The following is an 11,954-nucleotide window of genomic DNA, read 5'->3' as shown; positions in this document are numbered from 1 at the left end:
TTATCAGATCGATGAACTAAAAGCTGGAAATACCTGTGAATTACTGATCATTTACAATCACTCTGATCAATATGATTGATTATCTGTCATCGGACACGAGACATCACATCCTTTTCTGGAAACGTCATCGAATGGAAATTAACACGATCGTATGTTAACTGTCGCTTTTCCTCTGTAGATCATCATGGACGCCATCAGGACTCGTCTGAGACAGGTGAGACACAAGCTCCTCCCCCTCTGACCAGTTGCCATGGTTGCTCCCTCCCTCCCTCCCTCTCTCCCTCTTTCTCCAGTCGTTCTCGGTGTCTCTCCACCGCTCAGTGGACATGTCCGAGGATGAGGAGGTGGGAGGAGCTCAGAGGGTGGAGATGAGGTTTGTGACATCAGAGGCTGAGGAGGAGTTGGAGGCGGGGCCTAGCAGTGATATCAGCGTTGGCGTTGAGGTATCGCCGTGGTTACTGGAGAGCTGGCGTGTTGTGTGTGTGTGGAGTCGTCATCTTCACTACCGGTAAACACACACACACACAGACCAGACCAAGTTTTATTAATCCGTTGGATCGTGTGATTAATGTGGGTGTGGCCTGTCTCTCTCAGCATTCCTACTGGCCTACGCTCTGTTCAGTGGGCGGTACCACTGCTCCCAGGTGGGGGGGCAAGTGGAGGAGGATGAGCGGCAGGGGGGCGGGGCTAAGCCGCCTGCAGAAGGAGGGGCGGGGCTTTACCTGGGTGACCTTAGGGCGATGATGAGGAGACTGCTACAGGATGAAGATATCCACAGCACAGTCAGGTGGGAGAGACCGGGACACCTGGTACACCGATTACAGCTGATTTATCCAGGGGTGATTAGTTACCAGCAGGTTTGCAGGGTCACGTTGTTTCTGGGAATTGCTATATATAAAACAGGCTTTGACCATAATTCTGTTTTTTTCTGATGTTTTTTCAAACATTTTCTTGGAGACCCACTTCAGTAAAATGATATTTAAACAAGTCCAGCTTGGCTCTGTCCATCAGGGATCTGTTACACTAAACATACATAGTCCTGATCCAGATCCGAAATGTTTCGTGACGCACCCCACAAAGACCGAGTTGTTTGTGACCCCCGGTCGTTTTTCTCCGTTGTAACTCGGTTCCCGTCATCAGTCGCGTCAGCCGAACGAATCACCCTCCGGGTTCTGCAGAGGGAACGTCTCTGGCCTCAGAGATCCTCCATCGCTTTAGACAGCTGCAGATGGATCACACCTGGACCGAGTCTCTGTACGCCACGCTGCAGTTCCCCCACAGGTAGGATCTGACCCCAGCCTTCACATTAGTGAAAACGCTGTCTTCTACTCCAGGATTCTGCAGGTGGAGATGGTAGGTGGAGGCGAGAAGTACCTCATACTCTGGCCACTTTATTTCTGACTATTGTACAGATGATGATATATTATCTACTACTACGCAGATAGAAGCTGTTCTTTACATGCCTAATAACACCCGTATATACTATTACATACAGATATACACTATCATATTGTAACATGGCGATTAAGCTCGTAAATCAAAATCAAATCAAGAATAGAAGTAACCATCAAAGTAAGGACAAAAAGCTCCAGACTTAGCAAAGATTAAACCAACAAATGTGAGACCATAAGTGAATATGGAATAAAAACTGCATCACATCATTATATCAGATGTGAAAATGATGCATTTAGGACAATGTTTCAGTTTGACCACAAGAGGGCACAACAGGCTGTCTGACATGGTGTTCGTTTGCAGGTCTCAGAGGAGCTCTCTGTGGCTGGTGGACTCTGCAGGACTGATCTCAGAACAGATTCCTCTGAACCCATCTGATTACTGTCCATACAGCGCCGCAGGAAGTACCTTGGTGAGTCAGAGACAGAAAGAGAGACGGGATGTGTTAATCACCATGGTAACCATAGCCCCAGTTACCTGGACCTGTCGCTTTCCCTGCAGGGGGGTGTGGTCTATGCCAACTACGGCCGTCCAGAGGATTTTAATTGGCTGAAGACTGCGGGCGTGTCTGTGATGGGCTGTGTGGTGGTGATGCGTGTCGGGGGCGGGGTCAGTTTTGCAGAGAAGGTTCGTTTAGCTGAGAGGAACGGGGCGGGCGGAGCTTTGATCTACCCCGATCCCGCCGACCTGCCTCAGGACCCCCGCCGCCTCGGACTGAACACATACACTGCCGTGTCCGAACATGTAACAGACACTCTCACACATTAACAAATGCACGTTTTAAATCGCATTGCTCCTGACCAATCAACATCTCCCTCTGTGCTGTCAAATCACAGGTGCACCTGGGTTCAGGTGACCCTTTCACCCCCGGCTTTCCTTCCTTTAATCACACTCAGTTCCCGCCCATCCAGTCCTCCGGCCTGCCACTTATCCCAGCCCTGCCAGTCAGCGCCACTGTAGCCGCCAAGCTGCTCAGGTGAGCCCCGCCCCCTCGGGTTACCTGCTCAGGTGTTAATGTGAACTCACTGTGTTTCTCTGCGTCTCAGCCAGCTGTCAGGTCCGTCCTGTCCTCCATCATGGCGGGGGCGGCTGCCGTACGTACGCTGCGTGGTCGGTCCAGACTTCAGCTCTGGACGCAGGGTGAAGATGTCGGTCCACAATGTGATGACACCTGTCCTGCTCAACAACATCTTCTCCTCCCTGGAGGGCAGGGTCGAGCCAGGTAGATGCTGAACGGAGAGAGACATTTATTATCTGTTCAGGTGAAGGTACTGTCTTTCTGTAATAACGGTACAGTGTTGTATCTCTCTGTCAGACCAGTACATCATACTGGGAGCTCAGAGGGACTCGTTGGGTCCGGGAGCCGTGAAGTCCGGGGTTGGAACGGCGATCCTTCTGGAGCTGGCTCGAACTTTCTCTGCCATGGTGAAGAATGGTAAGACTCACCTGGAGACAGGTGTGCTTACTAAGTAGCATTCACTTAGACTGGGCTGTGGTTAGAGAGTTACTAGTTGGCACCCAGGGTTATTTCCAATGCATTGCTAGGTGGTTATTATGTGGTTGCTATGGTTTGGCTTGAGTGTTGCTGGGTTGCTGTTGTGGCTGTTGCTACAGTGCTGATAGGTGGTTGGTAATGTGGTCTGTGTGGCTGCTTGGGTGTCACTAGGCTGCTGATGAGGTGTTTCATTGCTAGGATGACAGTGGGTGGTTACCAAGTGATTTCTAGGACATTCAGTGTTGCTCCTTGATGGTTTGTATAGAGTTGTTTGGTGGTTACTGTGGTTTACTACATGTTTGCAGCATTTACAGACGTAGTAATATTTTTACTAGTGTTACTATGTGAGATAATAACAGTGCACACTGCAGTAAGTACTAACTAGTTACACTATCTCATAAATAACCGAACTAGTGAACTAGTTAGCGGGGGGATGGGAGAGAATCTCACAGTGGGATTTCACTTCAAAAACACGTGTTACTGAAGATACTGTTTGTAGCTTCTCTGGTTCATGGACGCTTGGTGTGAAAAAGTTCTCCGTCACTGGTGAAGCGGTGAATATCTCAGCTCAGTTCCTCAGTTCTGTCTGATGTGACAGAAAAACACCCTCCACCTATTTGGTGCCTGAGGGAATCCAGCAGGTTTCAATGGCAGTGAACCATGTATTAGTTTTTCAGTTTACTCTGAATGAGGTCATCTTTGTTTAGGTTTCAGTCCCAGACGGAGTTTACTGTTCGTCAGCTGGGACGCTGGAGATTTTGGGAATGTTGGAGCGACTGAATGGCTGGAGGTTCGTCAAACCAGAGAGCAGGAAACACGTTACACACCACAGAAAAAGAAAGTTTTAACAAGTTTTTACAATATATTATCATTCAAACTTCTTACACTGACCTCTGATCTGTGGTTGCCACAGTAAATTAACAACCTTTGACCTCTGTTTGCCAGGGTTACCTGTCAATGCTCCACCTGAAAGCTGTAGCCTACTTCAGCTTGGACCAAGCCATCATGGGTAACACAGAGCTCTCAGCCAATCACAAGAGATCTTTATTCTGCAAGCCTATCACACGCTGAAAGAGATGAGATAAACAACTGTCTGTCTGTCTTTTTTACTGTCTGTTAACCAGGTGTCTGTCTGTCTCTCTATTAACCAGGTGTCTGTCTGTCTTTCTATTAACCAGGTGTCTGTCTGTCTTTCTGTCTGTTAACCAGGTGTCTTTCTGTCTTTCTGTTAACAAGGTGTCTGTCTGTGTGTCTGTGTGTTAACCAGGTGTCTGTCTGTCTCTCTATTAACCAGGTGTCTGTCTGTCTTTCTGTGGGTTAACCAGGTGTCTGTCTGTCTTTCTGTCTGTTAACCAGGTGTCTTTCTGTCTTTCTGTTAACAAGGTGTCTGTCTGTGTGTCTGTGTGTTAACCAGGTGTCTGTCTGTGTGTTAACCAGTTGTCTGTCTGTCTGTCTTTCTGTGGGTTAACCAGGTGTCTGTCTGTCTTTCTGTCTTTCTGTTAACAAGGTGTCTGTCTGTGTGTCTGTGTGTTAACCAGTCTGTCTGTCTGTGTGTTAACCAGGTGTCTGTCTGTGTGTTAACCAGTTGTCTGTCTGTCTGTCTGTTAACCAGATGTCTGTCTGTCTTTTTGTGTGTTAACCAGGTGATGATGTCCTGTTGACCTACACCAGTCCTCTGCTGGTCGACCTGCTGGATGCTGCCATCAGACAGGTGAACGTGTTAATGAGGGGTGAATATTTCCATACGTTCACGTCTGTTTTGCTGTCACTAGATTTGAGAGCGGCCATTGACACTGTCGACCATGACACCCTCATATTTTTTCCCAGGGTGCGGCGCTCACCTGGTTCTCCTTACCTGAGTGTGTAGGGATGAGTACTTAGAACACTGTAGTTCTGTGTTTACCTGCTGCCACGTGCACACATCTTCAAAATTTACTACAAACTGTCACAAATCTATCTTCCAGGTTGCTTGTTGGTCCAGCCTAATAGTTTCAATAAATCTTAATGGCAGCACAATTTCTCAGAGACAGTCGGTGAAGAATGTGCCAATAGCTTCGGATCCTTTTTTTTACTGTGTGGTCTGCATATCGAGAATGTCACAAAATCTGCCTTTTTTCATTTACTTAACAGCCAAGCTACGTTCCAATTTATCCGATACAGACTCAGAAATCCTTGCGCGTGCTTTGATAACTGAATGGATCAGTGTAAAGCACTTTTCTCTGGCAAACCCTTGAAAGCAACAAGAGGTCTTCATTTGATCCAAAACTCAGCCGCGAGACTCCTTAAAAGACCTAAGAAGTGTGAACACGTGAAACCTGTCCTGGTGTCTTTGCATTGGCTACTAATACAAAATCCTCTTTCTGACCCACAAGGATTTTAAATGGATTGACTCCTACCTATATCTCCAATTTTATTACTCTGTGTACTCCATCAGTATCTATACTCAATTGATGCTGGTCACTTAGCAAAACAAAGGTTATTTAACAAGAAATCTTTGCCCATTTAGCCCCTAAGAATAAACTTCACTGCAGCTTCAGAGGGCAGTTCTGTTAAGATTAAATCCATCTTTGTTCTCTATGCTCCAATGTTTCACTGGCCGGGCAAACATTAAGTGATTTCTGTCTGTATCAATGTTCGTCATTTCCGAGCATCTATAGTTATGTCAAGGTTCTTACCTACATGTTTGGGATTCTGCCTGTTTCAGGTGGAGCATCCCAAACATGCAGGTCAGACCATCTACAGCCAGGCTGAGCGAGAGGGAGGCAGCTGGAGGATGTGAGAAAACACACCAAACACACAACTCATCAAAATAAAATACAGAACTAAATAATGCCGTAAACCTAAATTAAAAACTCCCATTGTTGCGTCCTCAGTATGAAGCCGTTGTATCTGAACAGCGGAGCGTACAGTTTCACAGCGTTTGCAGGAGTTCCAGCCATGGAGCTCAGATTCACTGAGGTAAACTTTTTATACTTTGACTAACAGCACGTCCACATACTGCACTGCTGCTGCGTCATATCTGTTATAACATGTCTCTCGTGGTGTACTGTGTCATCTCAGTCATGTCATGATGTATCCCGTCTGTGATTTTATGATGCCACAGTGCACCGTGTCATCTCACTTTATTTCATGTACCGACATATGGTACCATGTTATTTTATATCATGTGTTATTTTTTGTCCGGACGTGTTACTTTATTTCAGGTTAAGTTGTCAAGTTACTTTATTTCGAGGGATTTCATGTTACTTTAAATTGTGTCATGAAATGTGATTTACTCTCGGATGTCATGTTTTTGTCTGGTCACTTTTCGTGTCATGTTATGTTGTATCACTTTATGTCACATTTCTTTATGTAATTTAACAACAGGTCATATTAATGTCATGTTACATCACCTTGTTACGTGTTATCAGTCGTTATGTCTTCTCATGTCATCTCGTTACATTTACATGAAATCATGAAATAATGCTACATCAGGTTATGATGACTTGTTTCATGTGAGGTTGTTGTATGTTGCATCATGTAACCAAGGTGTTTTACTAAGTCGTTGGATTGTTGGTTATGATGTCATAGATATGACACATCACATCATGTGACGTTGTATTTTATAATCTCATGTTTTCTTTACTATGTTTTTTATTATTGTTCTGCAGTCTGCAGGGTCTCATTATGTCCTTTTATTTGATGTCATGTGATGTGTACAAGTGTACTTGGTACAAGTTGATGTCATCAGATCTGCGTGTGTGTGTGTGTGTGTGCGCGTGTGTGTGTGTGTGTGTGTGTGTGTGTGTGTGTGTGTGTGTGTGTGTGTGTGTGTGTGTGTGTGTGTGTGTGTACACGTGTGGGTACACGTGTTCAGGAGCGCGCGTACCCGTTCATCAACACACCTTTGGACAGTGTGTCCCGTCTACAGGAAGTGCTGGGGGGTCGTCTGGGGCACACGGGGCGGAGTTTAGGGGAGCTGGTAGGTGAGATGGTTCTGCGATTGGCCCACGACCACATCCTCCCGCTACGCATCACTTCCTACGCCCAGACGGTGCTGCAGTTCAGCGCTCAGCTCAACAGACACTCTGCTGAGCTGCAGGTAACTTACCTGTATCACTGTGTGTGCGCAAACTGCCAGCAGGTTCCTGTCAGGTCCCACTACAGATGCTGGGAGCACTTTATAATAAAGGAACTGGTAAAATACTTCAAGCTTCCTACCGGTTTAGACTGGTTTACATGCTTTCCATTTTCATCTTTGGACCCCACTGAGGATTCATCCAGGACAGTTTCACATCCATCAAGTGCTTGACGGGAGATCTGTCGATGACACTAGTGACACTAAATCTGTAGCTCACGTGTCTTACTGTCGGTTTCTGTCCTCAGGCCAGAGGTTTGTCTCCTCAGTGGGTTTTCAGCGCCAGAGGAGATTACAGTCGAGCTGCAGAGACACTGCAGAGAGCCATCGACTACAGCGACCTGCATGACCCCACGACTGCGCGGTTCTACAACACCCGTATCATGAAGGTACAAATGCCTCAAATACCACTTCGCTTCATCAACACCCGCATCATGAAGGTACAAATGCCTCAAATACCACTTCGCTTCATCAACACTCGCATCATGAAGGTACAAATACTGCAATGTGTTGTTATTTTAAATGGTTTTTTTTCTTTGTCTTACATCGGTATGGCAGATAATCCTGCTCTAAGTTTTGGAACTATGTTTCACAGAGTTAGCTGGGGGGACAATTTATTTTAGCCTGTTTCCATTCAGTCAATATGTCCCATTAAAAGCTGCTGAATCTGCTTTGATCAGCTCCTGTTTGCAGTGTAGCCATGGATGTACAGACAACTGTCACCGGATCACTGTGATACTGAGGGAAACTTAAAAACAGGAAGATTCTGAATGAAGTTCTGCAGCCTCTTTTTCCTCTGGTTTCTAAGTGGATTTCTGGAGCTTTATTCTGGCGGGACATCAGAGAACATGATGTCCTCAGGAAGTGGACGTCACACTGAATCATATCAACGTGTTTCGTGTCTGTGGGTTCAGATCAGACTCAGTTATGATGAAAAGAAGAAGGGGGATTTGTGATGTACCGCAGACCTACAGATTAATAAAACTCGTTTTCTCCGTATGCCCTCCAGGTGGAGTATTACTTTCTGTCTCAATACGTGTCTGCGGTGGAGACGCCGTTTCGTCATGTGATTCACGGCCGTGGGGATCACTCTCTGAGCGCGCTCACTGAGCACCTGGCCCTGCTGACCTCTGACCCCGGGAGCTTCGAGGAGAGACGGTTTAGACGACAGTTGGCCCTGTTCACCTGGACGCTACAGGGAGCTGCTAACGCTCTGAACGGAGACGTGTGGAGCATACACAACACACACACATACACACACTGACAATACACACACACAGACACACTGACGCACACACACGAACACACACTGAGACACATTTATACATACTGACACTGACACCCTCTCTCAGGGAAACAGGCTGGCATATTTCAGACAGCAGGTGTCAACTAACTAAAATGTTAGTTGAATAGCTACATTAATAAATACATTTATTTCATAAAGAATGTACAAGACAGCTCATTTAATAACTCCCCTTTGCTGTTCCTCTCTGACTAATAGTTCTAGCTGATGTTACATATACATAGTGAAATTAATATGTAAAAGTATATATATATTATATATATATATATATATATATATATATATATATATATATATATATAAAAGTATGTATATATATAAAGTGCATTCACTGGAATGGGAAAGTGGTCTCCAATGTATAAATATAATATATATATTTACGAGATAAAAACAGAAAATAAAAATATGTATCCATGTAGAACAAAGGGAGGTGTAGAATAGAAGTGATGGCTGAAAGTACAGGTAAAGATGTGATTCAAACACTAAGCAGTGACAAAGGCTTTACAGAAAGGTGTTTAAATATGATGCTGGTCATGATAAAAAAAAGTGGAGCAAGAGTAGGTGACATTTTTCATTTTGCTGTCTTTAAAATGGGTATTTGTAAAAAAGAAAACAAAAGGGAAGTATGAACATGTTTTTCTGTCTTTGATGTGTTGATCTTGTGCGTCAGTCAAACGGGAAGTTCAGTGAGCGAATCAGCAGCTGTAACAGCGTCGAACAGCACGGGAGACGAAGCCTCGTTAAACCTCCTTAAACCTCGTTAAGGCTCCTTAACGAGCTCCCAGCTGTTAGTGTGGAGGGTGTTATCTTCAGCAGCTGTGTGTTGACGCTGATGCGTGTCAGGCTGCAGTCACACTCAGCGTCCTGATGGGTTTATTTATCTTTCTTTATTGATTTCATCTCTATTAAACCAGGAAATTCAAATGTCCCGGCCCAGACAGGCAGCGACGACACTGAGTGTAAAAATTGTGCTCTTAGCCTTGAAAACAGTACTAAATGTCCACTTACTTGCTTTTTCAGTAGCTTCTGAGTAAACTATCTGCTGATGAAGACTGTGAGATGTGGTTGAAAGGCTTGATTGTGGACCTGGAGCTGCACTTCTCCTTAAGAAGGAAGGAGCTGAATGGTCTGAACGAGCTTCTTTTAGGGATCAAACTAAATTCTCTAAAGTCTCCTCCCAGCTCCTGTTTCTCCTCCTCCTGTCTCCTCTCTCCTCCTGTCTCTCCTCCTCCTGTCTCCTCCCTCCTCTTGTCTCACCTCCTCCTGTCTCCTCCCTCCTCCTGTCTCTCCTCCTCCTGTCTCTCCTCCTCCTGTCTCCTCCCTCCTCCTGTCTCTCCTCCTCCTGTCTCCTCTCTCCTCCTGTCTCTCCTCCTCCTGTCTCCTCCCTCCTCTTGTCTCACCTCCTCCTCCTGTCTCCTCTCTCCTCCTGTCTCCTCCTCCTGTCTCCTCCTCCTGTCTCCTCCCTCCTCTTGTCTCACCTCCTCCTGTCTCTCCTCCTCCTCGTCTCCTCCCTCCTCCTGTCTTTCCTCCTCCTGTCTCACCCCCTCCTGTCTTTCCTCCTCCTATTCTCCTTCCTCCTCCTGTCTCACCTCCTCCTGTCTCTCCTCCTCCTAGTCTCCTCCCTCCTCCTGTCTCTCCTCTTCCTGTCTCACCTCCTCCTCGTCTCCTCCCTCCTCCTGTCTCTCCTCCTTCTCGTCTCCTCCCTCCTCCTATTCTCCCTCCTCCTCTTGTCTCACCTCCTCCTGTCTCACCTCCTCCTGTCTCTCCTCCTCCTGTCTCTCCTCCTCCTCGTCTCCTCCCTCCTCCTGTCTGTCCTCCTCCTCGTCTCCTCCCTCCTCCTGTCTGTCCTCCTCCTCGTCTCCTACCTCCTCCTGTCTCTCCTCCTCCTCGTCTCCTCCATCCTCCTCCTCGTCTCCTCCCTCCTCCTGTCTCTCCTCCTCCTCGTCTTCTAATGGCTATATAGCAGAAATGGAGCTGCATGAATCTCATAACCACTTCTGGTTCCCTCAGTGGAGACCTGATACTTGACAATGAATAAAAGGTGTTTGACAGTGAACTTTTAAAATCAACAAACTGTTTTATATTCGTGTTTTCACTGCAAACGGCTCTGACTGTCAGCTCTGGTGTCTTTAGGGGAGGAGGAGTATGAGCTCTACTTTAAACAGCAGAGCTCATACCTCAGCCAAGTCCAACACTGGGTCTGCCCATTTAACCCAGAATCCAGACCAGAATGTAATGTGTTCTTCCCAGGACCGGGCCCCATCCCTCCACCGAGTTTGGTGCAGATCAGTTCGGTAGTTTTACAGTGATCCTGCTGACAGATAAACAAACAGACCAACAGACACAGGTGAAAACAGAAGCTCCCCGATGGAGCTGATTATTTTTTGACTGAAAACGTAGAGAAAGTGAAAATATTCCTCCGCTCAGACTAAAAATCCCTGCATCAAATTTGATTGAATCTGGATCCGTATGGCACCGACACAGTGCTGGGCCAACTGTACCGAGTGATGAAGGGTTCCCATGGGTAGAAAACCACAGAGGACACGGGCTTGTTTTGACTCGTGCAAGTGTTGTGGTTGAGGCAAAATAACCCTGCATGCATCTGTGCTATATTGACTCAAACTGGGTCGGTTTTAAGCCCCGCATCCACAACCTGCCTCCAAAGTAGATTCTCCAGCCTGCGCACTGCCTGAGAGGGAAATCTCAGGGCAAAAGAAGTCACACTGCTTCTCTCTACTGCTCATAAAGCTTGATTGCTGCAGGCACAGGAAAACCTGAAGGAATATCGGAGTGAGGGAGACATCAACCAAAGATTATAAAACATCTGCTTGATAAAATGGGATTCTTTTTACAGATGTTTTTCGTTGCTCTTTCTTGTGAAATACTGGAGAGTTTTATCTCTGCATCTCTGTAAAACGTCTTCAAAATAACAATGTCAGGAGGTGAAAATCTGTCTTTGCTTTGAGTCCTCAAATATCACAAAAATACACAACCTGTGAAAAGGGGTTGCTTCTTTTTAAGGCTAAAGAAATTAAGATTTGGAAGCACTAATCTGGTATAAAGTCTGTAATAAAAACATTATAATATTTTTAAATGTATATTTTCGCTAAACTCGTCATCTCCCTCTGAGCTCTCTGATCTGGCAGCTCTTCTTCCGATCTGAGAACCAGACGAAAGAACCACGACTGAAACTGATCATCTCGTCTCACTAATACATCCTGAATGTTCAGGAAACTTTCTGAGAACAATCCACAACTTGTCAAATCTTTCTGAAAACAGACCACACCACCCTAAAAGGATCAGAGAACTGGCAGTCTAACTGCACCTGTCTGAAAATGGGCCAAAATGGCTAAAATGTTCCAGTAACTGATCACAACGTACTAAAACCGCCCACAAACTGGCTACAGCGTGCTAACACCTAGCCATAAAACGGACTGATTGATAGATTCATATGGATACTTACTGAGTTTTGCCTTTTGAGAAAAGGGGCCACAACTGCAATAAGTACTACTGCCACTATAAGATGATAAGATGGTGGTGGTTCGTGTACAGGTGAGAAACTCAACCAGAAACTACTCCAGAACCAG

The 11,954-nt window shown here is 45.9% G+C and overlaps 1 protein-coding gene across 1 annotated transcript; it reads left to right on the top strand.

The window, feature by feature from the left end:
• The first annotated feature begins 657 nt into the window (after nucleotides 1-657).
• On the top strand, nucleotides 658-7,751 carry tfr2 (transferrin receptor 2). The gene is made up of 14 exons (XM_040141619.1): nucleotides 658-787; nucleotides 1,141-1,281; nucleotides 1,756-1,864; nucleotides 1,954-2,196; nucleotides 2,289-2,428; nucleotides 2,499-2,674; nucleotides 2,768-2,887; nucleotides 3,655-3,737; nucleotides 3,893-3,956; nucleotides 4,591-4,658; nucleotides 5,652-5,722; nucleotides 5,821-5,905; nucleotides 6,804-7,028; nucleotides 7,313-7,751. Exons 1-14 carry the CDS (start codon nucleotides 741-743, stop codon nucleotides 7,685-7,687), a joined length of 1,947 nt encoding a protein of 648 aa, XP_039997553.1. The 5' UTR covers nucleotides 658-740; the 3' UTR covers nucleotides 7,688-7,751.
• The last annotated feature ends 4,203 nt before the right edge of the window (nucleotides 7,752-11,954 follow it).

The sequence above is a fragment of the Xiphias gladius genome, chromosome 12 (genome assembly GCF_016859285.1).
Source record: "Xiphias gladius isolate SHS-SW01 ecotype Sanya breed wild chromosome 12, ASM1685928v1, whole genome shotgun sequence".
Taxonomy (NCBI): domain Eukaryota; kingdom Metazoa; phylum Chordata; class Actinopteri; order Istiophoriformes; family Xiphiidae; genus Xiphias; species Xiphias gladius.
Note: the sequence above shows the minus strand (reverse complement) of the source record. Positions and strands in the feature narration are given on the sequence as shown.